The sequence below is a fragment of the Coregonus clupeaformis genome, unplaced genomic scaffold (genome assembly GCF_020615455.1).
Source record: "Coregonus clupeaformis isolate EN_2021a unplaced genomic scaffold, ASM2061545v1 scaf0470, whole genome shotgun sequence".
Classification (NCBI taxonomy): Eukaryota; Metazoa; Chordata; class Actinopteri; order Salmoniformes; family Salmonidae; genus Coregonus; species Coregonus clupeaformis.
Genome location: NW_025533925.1, coordinates 86,655 through 102,500, shown reverse-complemented (window position 1 = coordinate 102,500; position 15,846 = coordinate 86,655). Strand labels below are relative to the sequence as shown.

At 44.8% G+C, this 15,846-nt stretch overlaps 1 protein-coding gene across 1 annotated transcript in view; it reads right to left on the bottom strand.

The window, feature by feature from the left end:
* tmem144a (transmembrane protein 144a) overlaps positions 1-10,264 on the bottom strand; it is a 46,319-nt gene extending 36,055 nt beyond the window's left edge. The window contains exons 1-3 of the mRNA XM_045215535.1: positions 9,997-10,264; positions 9,733-9,888; positions 1,124-1,246 (exon numbers count right to left, since the gene is read on the bottom strand). Of these exons, the coding sequence (XP_045071470.1) occupies positions 1,124-1,246; positions 9,733-9,888; positions 9,997-10,096 (379 nt within the window). The 5' untranslated portion in view covers positions 10,097-10,264. The remainder of the gene's footprint in view (positions 1-1,123; positions 1,247-9,732; positions 9,889-9,996) is intronic.
* Positions 10,265-15,846: the final 5,582 nt, after the last annotated feature.

The following is a 15,846-nucleotide window of genomic DNA, read 5'->3' as shown; positions in this document are numbered from 1 at the left end:
TAGCAGCCCCCCAGCATGGCTAGAGGGATACTGACCTGTAGCCCAGATAGCAGCCCCCCCAGCATGGCTAGAGGGATACTGACCTGTAGCCCAGATAGCAGCCCCCCCAGCATGGCTAGAGGGATACTGACCTGTAGCTAGAGGGATACTGACCTGTAGCCCAGATAGCAGCCCCCCAGCATGGCTGGAGGGATACTGACCTGTAGCCCAGATAGCAGACCCCCCAGCATGGCTAGATTGATACTGACCTGTAGCCCAGATAGCAGCCCCCCCCAGCATGGCTAGATGGATACTGACCTGTAGCCCAGATAGCAGCCCCCCCAGCATGGCTAGAGGGATACTGACCTGTAGCTAGAGGGATACTGACCTGTAGCCCAGATAGCAGCCCCCCCAGCATGGCTAGATGGATACTGACCTGTAGCCCAGATAGCAGCCCCCCAGCATGGCTAGAGGGATACTGACCTGTAGCCCAAATAGCAGCCCCCCCAGCATGGCTAGATGGATACTGACCTGTAGCCCAGATAGCAGCCCCCCAGCATGGCTAGAGGGATACTGACCTGTAGCCCAGATAGCAGCCCCCCAGCATGGCTAGAGGGATACTGACCTGTAGCCCAGATAGCAGCCCCCCCCAGCATGGCTAGATGGATACTGACCTGTAGCCCAGATGCCCCCCCTCCCCAGCATGGCTAGAGGTGTACTGACCTGTAGCCCAGATAGCCCCGCCCAGCATGGCTAGAGGGATACTGACCTGTAGCCCAGATAGCAGCCCCCCCAGCATGGCTAGAGGGATACTGACCTGTAGCCCAGATAGCAGCCCCCCAGCATGGCTAGAGGGATACTGACCTGTAGCCCAGATAGCAGCCCCCCCAGCATGGCTAGAGGGATACTGACCTGTAGCCCAGCTGCCCCCCCAGCATGGCTAGAGGTGTACTGACCTGTAGCCCAGATAGCAGCCCCCCCAGCATGGCTAGAGGGATACTGACCTGTAGCCCAGATAGCAGCCCCCCCAGCATGGCTAGAGGGATACTGACCTGTAGCCCAGCTGCCCCCCCAGCATGGCTAGAGGTGTACTGACCTGTAGCCCAGATAGCAGCCCCCCCAGCATGGCTAGAGGTGTACTGACCTGTAGCCCAGATAGCCCCCCCCAGCATGGCTAGAGGCCAGAAGGTAGGAGACCCCAGAATAATGTTGACCACCAGAGAGACGCTCCAGACTGCTGCACACAGCACCCACTGGAAGAACAGACCTGCAACACACAGACACACACACAACAGGTAGCGAAGGTGAGCTGGACACACCTGGGGCGCATTCAGCAGGACACAATGTTTTGGAAATGATCAGTTACAAATAGGCAATGTAGAATATTTTAGATAATGTATAATAAGGCATCACATGAGCTCTGGTCGTGGCATTTCTATCTACGCTTGGCAACAATGTGGCTCTGGCTTTCTTACTAAACAGCGTCACGCATTTAGTGATGACGTAATTAAAAAGGTGTGATGGTCAGCCTAATCGGTCAGTGACCGATAGACATTACACGAGAAGGAAAGTTGCATTTGGAAAACATTGGAACAATGTAAAGTTGCAAAACATTCCTTATCAGACAACAGAACATGTAATAGTTCAGGATAAACCAGGTAAAGTCACCAGGAATAAACCAAGTGTTGTTGATTAAAGACCAGAAAACCAACTGCACAGGTAGGATCCCATAACTGGAACGTTAGCGTTCAGCCAGCTAATAAGTTGAATAAACTAGCTAGTTAGTTATGAAGGCTCTCGGCTAATATGTTAGTAAACTAGCTAGTTAGTTATGAAGGCTCTCGGCTAATATGTTAGTAAACTAGCTAGTTAGTTATGAAGGCTCTCGGCTAATATGTTAGTAAACTAGCTGGTTAGTTATGAAGGTACTTGGCTAATATGTTAGTAAACTAGCTAGTTAGTTATGAAGGCTCTCGGCTAATATGTTAGTAAACTAGCTAGTTAGTTATGAAGGCTCTCAGCTAATATGTTAGTAAACTAGCTAGTTAGTTATGAAGGCTCTCGGCTAATATGTTAGTAAACTAGCTAGTTAGTTATGAAGGCTCTCGGCTAATATGTTAGTAAACTAGCTAGTTAGTTATGAAGGCTCTCAGCTAATATGTTAGTAAACTAGCTAGTTAGTTATGAAGGCTCTCGGCTAATATGTTAGTAAACTAGCTAGTTAGTTATGAAGGCTCTCGGCTAATATGTTAGTAAACTAGCTAGTTAGTTATGAAGGCTCTCGGCTAATATGTTAGTAAACTAGCTGGTTAGTTATGAAGGTACTTGGCTAATATGTTAGTAAACTAGCTAGTTAGTTTTGAAGGCTCTCGGCTAATATGTTAGTAAACTAGCTAGTTAGTTATGAAGGCTCTCGGCTAATATGTTAGTAAACTAGCTAGTTAGTTATGAAGGTACTCGGCTAATATGTTAGTAAACTAGCTAGTTAGTTATGAAGGCTCTCGGCTAATATGTTAGTAAACTAGCTAGTTAGTTATGAAGGCTCTCGGCTAATATGTTAGTAAACTAGCTAGTTAGTTATGAAGGCTCTCGGCTAATATGTTAGTAAACTAGCTAGTTAGTTATGAAGGCTCTCGGCTAATATGTTAGTAAACTAGCTAGTTAGTTATGAAGGCTCTCGGCTAATATGTTAGTAAACTAGCTAGTTAGTTATGAAGGCTCTCGGCTAATATGTTAGTAAACTAGCTAGTTAGTTATGAAGGCTCTCGGCTAATATGTTAGTAAACTAGCTAGTTAGTTATGAAGGCTCTCGGCTAATATGTTAGTAAACTAGCTAGTTAGTTATGAAGGCTCTCGGCTAATATGTTAGTAAACTAGCTAGTTAGTTATGAAGGCTCTCGGCTAATATGTTAGTAAACTAGCTAGTTAGTTATGAAGGTACTTGGCTAATATGTTAGTAAACTAGCTAATTAGTTATGAAGGTACTTGGCTAATATGTTAGTAAACTAGCTAGTTAGTTATGAAGGTACTTGGCTAATATGTTAGTAAACTAGCTAGTTAGTTATGAAGGCTCTCGGCTAATATGTTAGTAAACTAGCTAGTTAGTTATGAAGGTACTTGGCTAATATGTTAGTAAACTAGCTAGTTAGTTATCAATCAATCAATCAATTTTATTTTATATAGCCCTTCTTACATCAGCTAATATCTCGAAGTGCTGTACAGAAACCCAGCCTAAAACCCCAAACAGCTAGTAATGCAGGTGTAGAAGCACGGTGGCTAGGAAAAACTCCCTAGAAAGGCCAAATCCTAGGAAGAAACCTAGAGAGGAACCAGGCTATGAGGGGTGGCCAGTCCTCTTCTGGCTGTGCCGGGTGGAGATTATAACAGAACCATGCCAAGATGTTCAAAAATGTTCATAAGTGACAAGCATGGTCAAATAATAATCAGGAATAAATCTCAGTTGGCTTTTCATAGCCGATCATTAAGAGTTGAAAACAGCAGGTCTGGGACAGGTAGGGGTTCCATAACCGCAGGCAGAACAGTTGAAACTGGAATAGCAGCAAGGCCAGGCGGACTGGGGACAGCAAGGAGTCACCACGGCCGGTAGTCCCGACGTATGGTCCTAGGGCTCAGGTCTCTCAGTTGGCTTTTCATAGCCGATCATTAAGAGTTGAAAACAGCAGGTCTGGGACAGGTAGGGGTTTCGTAACCGCAGGCAGAACAGTTGAAACTGGAATAGCAGCAAGGCCAGGCGGACTGGGGACAGCAAGGTGTCAGCATGCCCGGTAGTCCTGACGTATGGTCCTAGGGCTCAGGTTCTCAGAGAGAAAGAGAGAACGAGAGAATTAGAGAGAGCATACTTAAATTCACACAGGACACTGGATAAGACAGGAGAAGTACTCCAGGTATAACCAACTAACCCCAGCCCCCGACACATACACTACTGCAGCATAAATACTGGAGGCTGAGACAGGAGCGGTCCGGAGACACTGTGGCCCCATCCGAAGAAACCCCGGACAGGGCCAAACAGGAAGGATATAACCCCACCCACTCTGCCAAAGCACAGCCCCCGCACCACCAGAGGGATATCCTCAACCACCAACTTACAATCCTGAGACAAGGCCGAGTATAGCCCACAGAGGTCTCCACCACAGCACAAACCAAGGGGGCGCCAACCCAGACAGGAAGATCACGTCAGTAACTCAACCCATTCAAGTGACGCACCCCTCCTAGGGACGGCATGAAAGAGCACCAGCAAGCCAGTGACTCAGCCCCTGTAACAGGGTTAGAGGCAGAGAACCCCAGTGGAGAGAGGGGAACCGGCCTGGCAGAGACAGCAAGGGCTGTTCGTTGCTCCAGAGCCTTTCCGTTCACCTTCACACTCCTGGGCCAGACTACACTCAATCATATGACCTACTGAAGAGATAAGTCTTCAGTAAAGACTTAAAGGTTGAGACCGAGTCTGCGTCTCTCACATGGGTAGGCAAACTGTTCCATAAAAATGGAGATCTATAGGAGAAAGCCCTGCCTCCCGCTGTTTGCTTAGAAATTCTAGGGACAATTAGGAGGCCTGCGTCTTGTGACCGTAGCGTACGTATTGGTATGTACGGCAGGACCAACTCGGAAAGATAGGTAGGAGCAAGCCCATGTAACGCTTTATAGGTTAACAGTAAAACCTTGAAATCAGCCCTTGCCTTAACAGGAAGCCAGTGTAGGGAAGCTAGCACTGGAGTAATATGATCAAATTTCTTGGTTCTAGTCAGGATTCTAGCAGCCGTATTTAGCACTAACTGAAGTTTATTTAGTGCTTTATCCGGGTAGCCGGAAAGTAGAGCATTGCAGTAGTCTAACCTAGAAGTAACAAATGCATGGATTAATTTTTCTGCATCATTTTTGGACAGAAAATTTCTGATTTTTGCAATGTTACGTAGATGGAAAAAAGCTGTCCTTGAAACAGTCTTGATATGTTCGTCAAAAGAGAGATCAGGGTCAAGAGTAACGCCGAGGTCCTTCACAGTTTTATTTGAGACGACTTTACAACCATCAAGATGAATTGTCAGATTTAACAGAAGATCTCTTTGTTTCTTGGGACCTAGAACAAGCATCTCTGTTTTGTCCGAGTTTAAAAGTAGAAAGTTTTCAGCCATCCACTTCCTTATGTCTGAAACACAGGCTTCTAGCGAGAGCAATTTTGGGGCTTCACCATGTTTCATTGAAATGTACAGCTGTGTGTCATCCGCATAGCAGTGAAAGTTAACATTATGTTTTCGAATAACATCCCCAAGAGGTAAAATATATAGTGAAAACAATAGTGGTCCTAAAACGGAACCTTGAGGAACACCGAAATGTACAGTTGATTTGTCGGAGGACAGACCATTCACAGAGACAAACTGATATCTTTCCGACAGGTAAGATCTAAACCAGGCCAGAACTTGTCCGTGTAGACCAATTTGGGTTTCCAGTCTCTCCAAAAGAATGTGGTGATCGATAGTGTCAAAGGCAGCACTAAGGTCTAGTAGCACGAGGACAGATGCAGAGCCTCGGTCTGACGCCATTAAAAGGTCATTTACCACCTTCACAAGTGCAGTCTCAGTGCTATGATGGGGTCTAAAACCAGACTGAAGCATTTCGTATACATTGTTTGTCTTCAGAAAGGCAGTGAGTTGCTGCGCAACAGCTTTTTCTAAAATTTTTGAGAGGAATGGAAGATTCGATATAGGCCGATAGTTTTTTATATTTTCCGGGTCAAGGTTTGGCTTTTTCAAGAGAGGCTTTATCACTGCCACTTTTAGTGAGTTTGGTACACATCCGGTGGATAGAGAGCTGTTTATTATGTTCAACATAGGAGGGCCAAGCACAGGAAGCAGCTCCTTCAGCAGTTTAGTAGGAATAGGATCCAGTATGCAGCTTGAAGGTTTAGAGGCCATGATTATTTTCATCATTGTGTCAAGAGATATAGTACTAAAACACTTAAGTGTCTCTCCCGATCCCAGGCCCTCGCAGAGTCTGTGCAGATCCAGGACAGCTAAGCCCTGGAGGAATACGCAGATTCAAAGAGGAGTCCGTAATTTGCTTTCTAATGGTCATGATCTTTTCCTCAAAGAAGTTCATGAATTTATTACTGCTGAAGTGAAAGCCATCCTCTCTTGGGGAATGCTGCTTTTTAGTTAGCTTTGCAACAGTATCAAAAAGAAATTTTGGATTGTTCTTATTTTCCTCGATTAAGTTGGAAAAGTAGGATGATCGAGCAGCAGTGAGGGCTCTTCGGTACTGCACGGTACTGTCTTTCCAAGCTAGTCGGAAGACTTCCAGTTTGGTGTGGCGCTATTTCCGTTCCAATTTCCTGGAAGCTTGCTTCAAAGCTCGGGTATTTTCTGTATACCAGGGAGCTAGTTTCTTATGACAAATGTTTTTCGTTTTTAGGGGTGCAACTGCATCTAGGGTATTGCGCAAGGTTAAATTGAGTTCCTCAGTTAAGTGGTTAACTGATTTTTGTCCTCTGACGTCCTTGGGTAGGCAGAAGGAGTCTGGAAGGGCATCAAGGAATTTTTGTGTTGTCTGAGAATTTATAGCACGACTTTTGATGCTCCTTGGTTGGGGTCTGAGCAGATTATTTGTTGCGATTGCAAACGTAATAAAATGGTGGTCCGATAGTCCAGGATTTTGTGGAAAAACATTAAGATCTACAACATTTATTCCATGGGACAAAACTAGGTCCAGAGTATGACTGTGGCAGTGAGTAGGTCCAGAGACATGTTGGACAAAACCCACTGAGTCGATGATGGCTCCGAAAGACTTTTGGAGTGGGTCTGTGGACTTCTCCATGTGAATATTAAAATCACCAAAAATTAGAATATGATCTGCTATGACTACAAGGTCTGATAGGAATTCAGGAAACTCAGAGAGGAACGCTGTATATGGCCCAGGAGGCCTGTAAACAGTAGCTATAAAAAAGTGATTGAGTAGGCTGCATAGATTTCATGACTAGAAGCTCAAAAGACGAAAAACGCCATTTTTTTTTTGTAAATTGAAATTTGCTATCGTAAATGTTAGCAACACCTCCGCCTTTGCGGGATGCACGGGGAATATGGTCACTAGTGTAACCAGGAGGTGAGGCCTCATTTAACACAGCAAATTCATCAGGCTTAAGCCATGTTTCAGTCAGGCCAATCACATCAAGATTATGATCAGTGATTAGTTCATTGACTATGACTGCCTTTGAAGTGAGGGATCTAACATTAAGTAACCCTATTTTGAGATGTGAGGTATCACGATCTCTTTCAATAATGGCAGGAATGGAGGAGGTCTTTATCCTAATAAGATTGCTAAGGTGAACACCGCCATGTTTAGTTTTGCCCAACCTAGGTCGAGGCACAGACACAGTCTCAATGGGTATGGCTGAGCTGACTACACTGACTGTGCTATTGGCAGACTCCACTAAGCTGGCAGGTTGGCTAACAGCCTGCTGCCTGGCCTGCACCCTATTTCACTGTGGGGCTAGAGGAGTTAGAGCCCTATCTATGTTGGTAGATAAGATGAGAGCACCCCTCCAGCTAGGATGGAGTCCGTCACTCCTCAGCAGGTCAGGCTTGGTCCTGTTTGTGGGTGAGTCCCAGAAAGAGGGCCAATTATCTACAAATTCTATCTTTTGGGAGGGGCAGAAAACAGTTTTCAACCAGCGATTGAGTGCTGAGACTCTGCTGTAGAGCTCAGTCACTCCCCCTAACTGGGAGGGGGCCCAGAGACAATTACTCGATGCCGACATCTTTCTAGCTGATTTACACACTGAAGCTATGTTGCACTTGGTGACCTCTGACTGTTTCATCCTAACATCGTTGGTGCCGACGTGGATAACAATATCTCTATACTCTCTACACTCGCCAGTTTTAGCTTTAGCCAGCACCATCTTTAGATTAGCCTTAACGTCGGTAGCCCTGCCCCCTGGTAAACAGTGTATGATCGCTGGGTGATTCGTTTTAAGTCTAATACTGCGGGTAATGGAGTCGCCAATGACTAGGGTTTTCAATTTGTCAGAGCTAATAGTGGGAGCCTTCGGCGTCTCAGACCCCGTAACGGGAGGAGTAGAGACAAGAGAAGACTCAGACTCAGACTCCGACTCGCTACATAATGGGGAAAACCGGTTGAAAGTTTCTGTCGGCTGAATGAGCGACACCGGTTGATCATTCCAACAGTATTTCCCTCCAGAAGCCATGAGAAAGTTGTCCGGCTGCGGGGACTGTGCGGGGGGATTTATACTAACGTTACTATCTGTACTTACTGGTGGCACAGACGCTGTTTCTTCCTTTCCTACACTGAAATTACCCTTGCCTAACGATTGCGTCTGAAGCTGGGCTTGTAGCACAGCTATTCTCACCGTAAGGCGATCGTTCTCCTGTATATTATGAGTACAGCGACTGCAATTAGAAGACATCATGTTAATGTTACTACTTAGCTTCGGCTGTTGAAGATGTTGACGAACCATGTCCAGATAAAGCGTCCGGAGTGAAAAAAGTTGAATGAGGGAAAAAAAAGTTGCGATGGAAAAAAGGAAAATAAAGTAAAGTTGGCAGCAAAAACGCACAGGAAAATGACTCTTCTGTCTCGGGATAAAACGTCCGGGGTGAAAAAGTTTAACGAAAAAAGATGAGTGAGGACAAAACTAAAAAGTTGGTAAATTTGTTGAACACAGAGATTGATTAAACGTTTATTAAAAGTAAAACGTGAATAGTTTGGCAGGTAGCCAAGTAGCAGCAAACAGCACAGCAGCACGGAGACAATGCGGAAGCGAGAAACAAGAGGGCGTGTCAAAGGAGTTATGAAGGCTCTCGGCTAATATGTTAGTAAACTAGCTAGTTAGTTATGAAGGTACTTGGCTAATATGTTAGTAAACTAGCTAGTTAGTTATGAAGGTACTTGGCTAATATGTTAGTAAACTAGCTAGTTAGTTATGAAGGTACTTGGCTAATATGTTAGTAAACTAGCTAGTTAGTTATGAAGGTACTTGGCTAATATGTTAGTAAACTAGCTAGTTAGTTATGAAGGTACTTGGCTAATATGTTAGTAAACTAGCTAGTTAGTTATGAAGGTACTTGGCTAATATGTTAGTAAACTAGCTAGTTAGTTATGAAGGTACTTGGCTAATATGTTAGTAAACTAGCTAGTTAGTTATGAAGGCTCTCGGCTAATATGTTAGTAAACTAACTAGTTAGTTATGAAGGTACTTGGCTAATATGTTAGTAAACTAGCTAGTTAGTTATGAAGGCTCTCAGCTAATATGTTAGTAAACTAGCTAGTTAGTTATGAAGGCTCTCAGCTAATATGTTAGTAAACTAAAGTTAACTAGTTAGTTATGAAGGCTCTCTGCTAATATGTTGAGTAAACTAGCTAGTTAGTTATGAAGGTACTTGGCTAATATGTTAGTAAACTAACTAGTTAGTTATGAAGGTACTTGGCTAATATGTTAGTAAACTAGCTAGTTAGTTATGAAGGCTCTCAGCTAATATGTTAGTAAACTAGCTGGTTAGTTATGAAGGTACTTGGCTAATATGTTAGTAAAGTAGCTAGTTAGTTATGAAGGCTCTCAGCTAATATGTTAGTAAACTAGCTAGTTAGTTATGAAGGCTCTCAGCTAATATGTTAGTAAACTAAAGTAAACTAGTTAGTTATGAAGGCTCTCGGCTAATATGTTGAGTAAACTAGTTAGTTAGTTATGAAGGCTTTCAACTCATTATATTGGTCTCGCTTTGTTCTTACCGTCTCCGGTAGGTATTTTCTTCACGGGGACAAAGTTAGAACCGTAAAACAGAACGGCCACCCCGCAGGAGATGAAGCCGTAGGTCAGCTCAGTGCCGTTGGATGAGTTAGTCACCAGCTGCAGCGAATACTTCCCGAGTTGTCCGATATTCTCATCTGAAACAAGCACAAACCCGTCTGACACACTAGTAGCCCATACAGACAAGACCCATATTAAATGAAAACACATTGCAAGTTGAAAGACAGAAACCTGTGGTAACAAACCTGTAGATATGTTCAATTCGGCGTCACATTGTACCACCTCTGCCTGTAGCGTCGCTAGTAGGAGCAGACATACACTGCTCACAACACTCAACAATAACATGACCGCAGAGAGGAGTAGATACGAACTTACTACCACTACTAACCTAGGCTACTTGAATATACTACTAGAAGTAAACGGTGTAGACCGGTTCTAAAACTACTGACAACTGCGGTGCAGAGGAGTTGCACTTCCGTGTACATCACATGACCACATGACTTATCACATGACCAACGTGCAGTTCGTTTCGCACAGCCGGGGAATATTAACCCCAAAGATGTTTTTATTTTTTTATTTCACCTTTATTTACCCAGGTAAACCAGTTGAGAACAAGTTCTCATTTACAACTGCGACCTGGCCAAGATAAAGCAAAGCAGTGCGATAAAAACAACAACACAGAGTTACATATGGGGGTAAAACAAAACATAAAGTCAAAAATACAAATACATATATATACAGTGTGTGCAAATGTAGCAAGTTATGGAGGTAAGGCAATAAATAGGCCATAGTGCAAAATAGTTACAATTTCGTATTAACACTGGAATGATAGATGTGCAAGAGATGATGTGCAAATAGAATGGTCCTCTGTTGTTCAATTGGTAGAGCATGGCGCTTGTAACGCCAGGGTAGTGGGTTCGATCCCCGGGACCACCCATACGTAAAAATGTATGCACACATGACTGTAAGTCGCTTTGGATAAAAGCGTCTGCTAAATGGCATATTATTTATATTATTAGATACTGGGGTGCAAATTAGCAAAATAAATAACAATATGGGGATGAGGTAGTTGGGTGGGCTAATTTCAGATGGGAAAATACAAAAAAACAACAAAAAAAACCAGGCTATTTACATGGACACACAAGAGAACACGACCGCACTGCTACGCCATCTTGGAACAAGAGACCACGACCGCACTGCTACGCCATCTTGGAACAAGAGACCACGACCGCACTGCTACGCCATCTTGGAACAAGAGACCCCGACCGCATGCCATCTTGAACAAAGACTCGCCATCTTGGAACAAGAGACCAGCTGCTACGTTTCAAACCGCACTGCTACGCCATCTTGGTGCACTCATGATGAATAAAGAAGATCGTTTACTCAGGCCGTTTACCAACGGAAAAAAATGCCTGTCAGGGTAAGTGGGCGTTTCCTCTTTCGCCTTCTCCCGCTTGAGCTCATGGCTCCTCCATAATATCTGGCGCGCTCCAAAAAGAGCGGGAACAGCACGCTCACAAAAGAGCGGGAACAGCACGCTCACAAAAGAGCGGGAACAGCTGGCTCTACTTGTCGGGCGAAGTTCGAGCAGATCACTTTAGTCAAGTCGACAAAAGTTGGTCACCGTCTTTTAAAGTGTGTTGCATTATTGCGATAAAAATTGTCCGACTTGCACCTACATGTCGACTGCATGAACTTTACAAAAATAATGTGAACGAAGGTCATGAAGTTTCGACTGCATTGTGGGAGGTTCTATTGTCAACCAATCATTACGGTCTTTTTCTTTGACCCACGCGAACGTGACCAAAGATATGACTGAAACAGAAACCAACTTTGCCACAATAGAGTTCGCCAGCTTGTAGTCCTAAAACCTGGAAATAAATGACGTCTGGTTCGTTCAGCCATCCGTCTGGGGAAAGAACAGGGTTTTGGAATAAACGCCGAAAATAAGGTCAGAGGTTAAGACTTAGGCGATCTTATATGTTGTGTTCTATGAGATAATATCAGTCAGTTAACATGACCTTTATGAATTATGAAGCCTTTATGTTGTTCTATGAGATAATATCAGTCAGTTAACATGACCTTTATGAATTATGAAGCCTTTATGTTGTTCTATGAGATAATATCAGTCAGTTAACATGACCTTTATCATCTGTGCTGTGTTTTTTTATTATTACATAAATTTAAAAAAATTTAAAAACACAAAAAGTGATGTTAGCTGATGAAGATTATCTCATAGAACAAAACGTATAAGATCTCCTAAGCCTGCGTTTACCACAGACTTTATTTTCGGCGTTTATCCAAAAAACGCCATCCGTTTTCCCAATAGGCTTCGTCCAACGAACCATGGCGGAGCCTACACTATTTCTCTCTATTCATGTATATAGTGGACAAACCAGAGTGGCCCCGCCCCGATCAGAATAATTTGGGAGTGGGGTGTCTTGCTTTCTCTACAGTCTCTGTTAACCTTTTAACTGTCTCATCTTGAAAAATATGTTGGGGGAAATGATTTCACCTCCTACTACTAATAACTCAAATAAGAACTTACAATAATTTTTTCCCAACTTGCCGTTTATTTAGGAAATAACAGAGCTCGACCAGGCGGTTGAGAAGTCAAGAGGGTCATACCAGCAATGCCTTATTAGAATGGCAATAGGCTCTATGCACGCATCACGGGTCATACCAGCAAGGCCTTATTAGAATGGCAATAGGCTCTATGCACGCATCACGGGTCATACCAGCAAGGCCTTATTAGAATGGCAATAGGCTCTATGCACGCATCACGGGTCATACCAGCAAGGCCTTATTAGAATGGCAATAGGCTCTATGCACGCATCACGGGTCATACCAGCAATGCCTTATTAGAATGGCAATAGGCTCTATGCACGCATCACGGGTCATACCAGCAAGGCCTTATTAGAATGGCTATAGGCTCTATGCACGCATCACGGGTCATACCAGCAAGGCCTTATTAGAATGGCAATAGGCTCTATGCACGCATCACGGGTCATACCAGCAAGGCCTTATTAGAATGGCAATAGGCTCTATGCATCCATCACTTCCGCATTGGCGTCAGGAGGCTTGGGCATTTCCGGTTACCGGAAAAAAACATTAGACAGTGACAGGAGACCGTTATGATGGCAGAGATCATTAGACAGTGACAGGAGACCGTTATGATGGCAGAGATCATTAGACAGTGACAGGAGACCGTTATGATGGCAGAGATCATTAGACAGTGACAGGAGACCGTTATGATGGCAGAGATCATTAGACAGTGACAGGAGACCGTTATGATGGCAGAGATCATTAGCCAGTGACAGGAGACCGTTATGACGGCAGAGATCATTAGACAGTGACAGGAGACCGTTATGATGGCAGAGATGAAGTTTACAAGGTGTTTGCTGGAGTTGCCTAAAGTATCTGTTGATGATATACGGAGGGTCGTCCGGACATCCAGTACGACACCACGTAGCGAACTGGATAAAGGCTTCACATTTTACGTTTCTTATTTTCTTTGCAACTTTGAAGGTAATATGCTAACGCTAGCTAGCCTGAGCTAGAAGCCTTGCTTTGGTGTTTTAAGTCATGACTCCGTCCTGCTTCAGGTTAATCATGCTTTAAATAAAGTTTAATCATGTGTATATACACCTCTCACTTCATGTGTTTGTACTTTTATGAAAGTATCAGGTAAAAACAGGGCTCCAAATGAGATCTCTGTGAGAGCCCACTGCTACCGCTCAATGAAGAAACTAAAGCCACCACACCAGCTGAGAGTAAGACTAGATTAAGTGACACGTTCAAAGTTCTGTTGAACTTGTTCAAGGTTCCGTTCAACTCGTTTTACTCGTTTAATGTTACCACAGCTTTGGTTGCCGTTGCTAAGAGAACACTTAGCTTTTCACGATAGCTGAACAGTGGTAGCCTAATACAGACCAGGGTAGCTGACTGGGAATTGCCATGCTTTGTTGTTGGGTCTGTTGTAAACTAATTGGAGTTTGGTTTGAAATGTAAACAATAATGAGATCACTACTTTTTCCTGACTTGACGACCGCAATGACAGTACCATATTCCACTCAGCTATTCTTCAAACTGCTGATGTTCTACTCAAAACTGTCCTGTCATCTTTACTTCTTTCTTTATAAACATATGGCCCAACTTCCTTGCTTTTGTACTTGATGTTTCTACTTTTCAAGAGGAATTAGGAGCAACACCTTCACTCTACTGTTGTTATTGGTACTAGGCTACAATGTTGCACCACTCACCTACTGCTCTGCCAATACTGTCTGAAGGAAGGTAAATGGCACAAGACAACAGGTACGTGGTGGGAGACAGTATAGCCAAGTGGTGGGAGACAGTATAGCCAAGTGGTGGGAGACAGTATAGCCAAGTGGTGGGAGACAGTATAGCCAAGTGGTGGGAGACAGTATAGCCAAGTGGTGGGGAGACAGTATAGCCAAGTGGTGGGAGACAGTATAGCCAAGTGGTGGGAGACAGTATAGCCAAGTGGTGGGAGACAGTATAGCCAAGTGGTGGGGAGACAGTATAGCCAAGTGGTGGGAGACAGTATAGCCAAGTGGTGGGAGACAGTATAGCCAAGTGGTGGGAGACAGTATAGCCAAGTGGTGGGAGACAGTATAGCCAAGTGGTGGGAGACAGTATAGCCAAGTGGTGGGAGACAGTATAGCCAAGTGGTGGGAGACAGTATAGCCAAGTGGTGGGAGACAGTATAGCCAAGTGGTGGGAGACAGTATAGCCAAGTGGTGGGAGACAGTATAGCCAAGTGGTGGGGAGACAGTATAGCCAAGTGGTGGGAGACAGTATAGCCAAGTGGTGGGAGACAGTATAGCCAAGTGGTGGGAGACAGTATAGCCAAGTGGTGGGGAGACAGTATAGCCAAGTGGTGGGAGACAGTATAGCCAAGTGGTGGGAGACAGTATAGCCAAGTGGTGGGAGACAGTATAGCCAAGTGGTGGGAGACAGTATAGCCAAGTGGTGGGAGACAGTATAGCCAAGTGGTGGGAGACAGTATAGCCAAGTGGTGGGAGACAGTATAGCCAAGTGGTGGGAGACAGTATAGCCAAGTGGTGGGAGACAGTATAGCCAAGTGGTGGGAGACAGTATAGCCAAGTGGTGGGAGACAGTATAGCCAAGTGGTGGGAGACAGTATAGCCAAGTGGTGGGAGACAGTATAGCCAAGTGGTGGGGAGACAGTATAGCCAAGTGGTGGGGAGACAGTATAGCCAAGTGGTGGGAGACAGTATAGCCAAGTGGTGGGAGACAGTATAGCCAAGTGGTGGGAGACAGTATAGCCAAGTGGTGGGAGACAGTATAGCCAAGTGGTGGGAGACAGTATAGCCAAGTGGTGGGGAGACAGTATAGCCAAGTGGTGGGAGACAGTATAGCCAAGTGGTGGGAGACAGTATAGCCAAGTGGTGGGAGACAGTATAGCCAAGTGGTGGGAGACAGTATAGCCAAGTGGTGGGGAGACAGTATAGCCAAGTGGTGGGGAGACAGTATAGCCAAGTGGTGGGAGACAGTATAGCCAAGTGGTGGGAGACAGTATAGCCAAGTGGTGGGAGACAGTATAGCCAAGTGGTGGGAGACAGTATAGCCAAGTGGTGGGAGACAGTATAGCCAAGTGGTGGGAGACAGTATAGCCAAGTGGTGGGAGACAGTATAGCCAAGTGGTGGGGAGACAGTATAGCCAAGTGGTGGGAGACAGTATAGCCAAGTGGTGGGAGACAGTATAGCCAAGTGGTGGGGAGACAGTATAGCCAAGTGGTGGGAGACAGTATAGCCAAGTGGTGGGAGACAGTATAGCCAAGTGGTGGGAGACAGTATAGCCAAGTGGTGGGAGACAGTATAGCCAAGTGGTGGGAGACAGTATAGCCAAGTGGTGGGGAGACAGTATAGCCAAGTGGTGGGAGACAGTATAGCCAAGTGGTGGGAGACAGTATAGCCAAGTGGTGGGAGACAGTATAGCCAAGTGGTGGGGAGACAGTATAGCCAAGTGGTGGGAGACAGTATAGCCAAGTGGTGGGAGACAGTATAGCCAAGTGGTGGGGAGACAGTATAGCCAAGTGGTGGGAGACAGT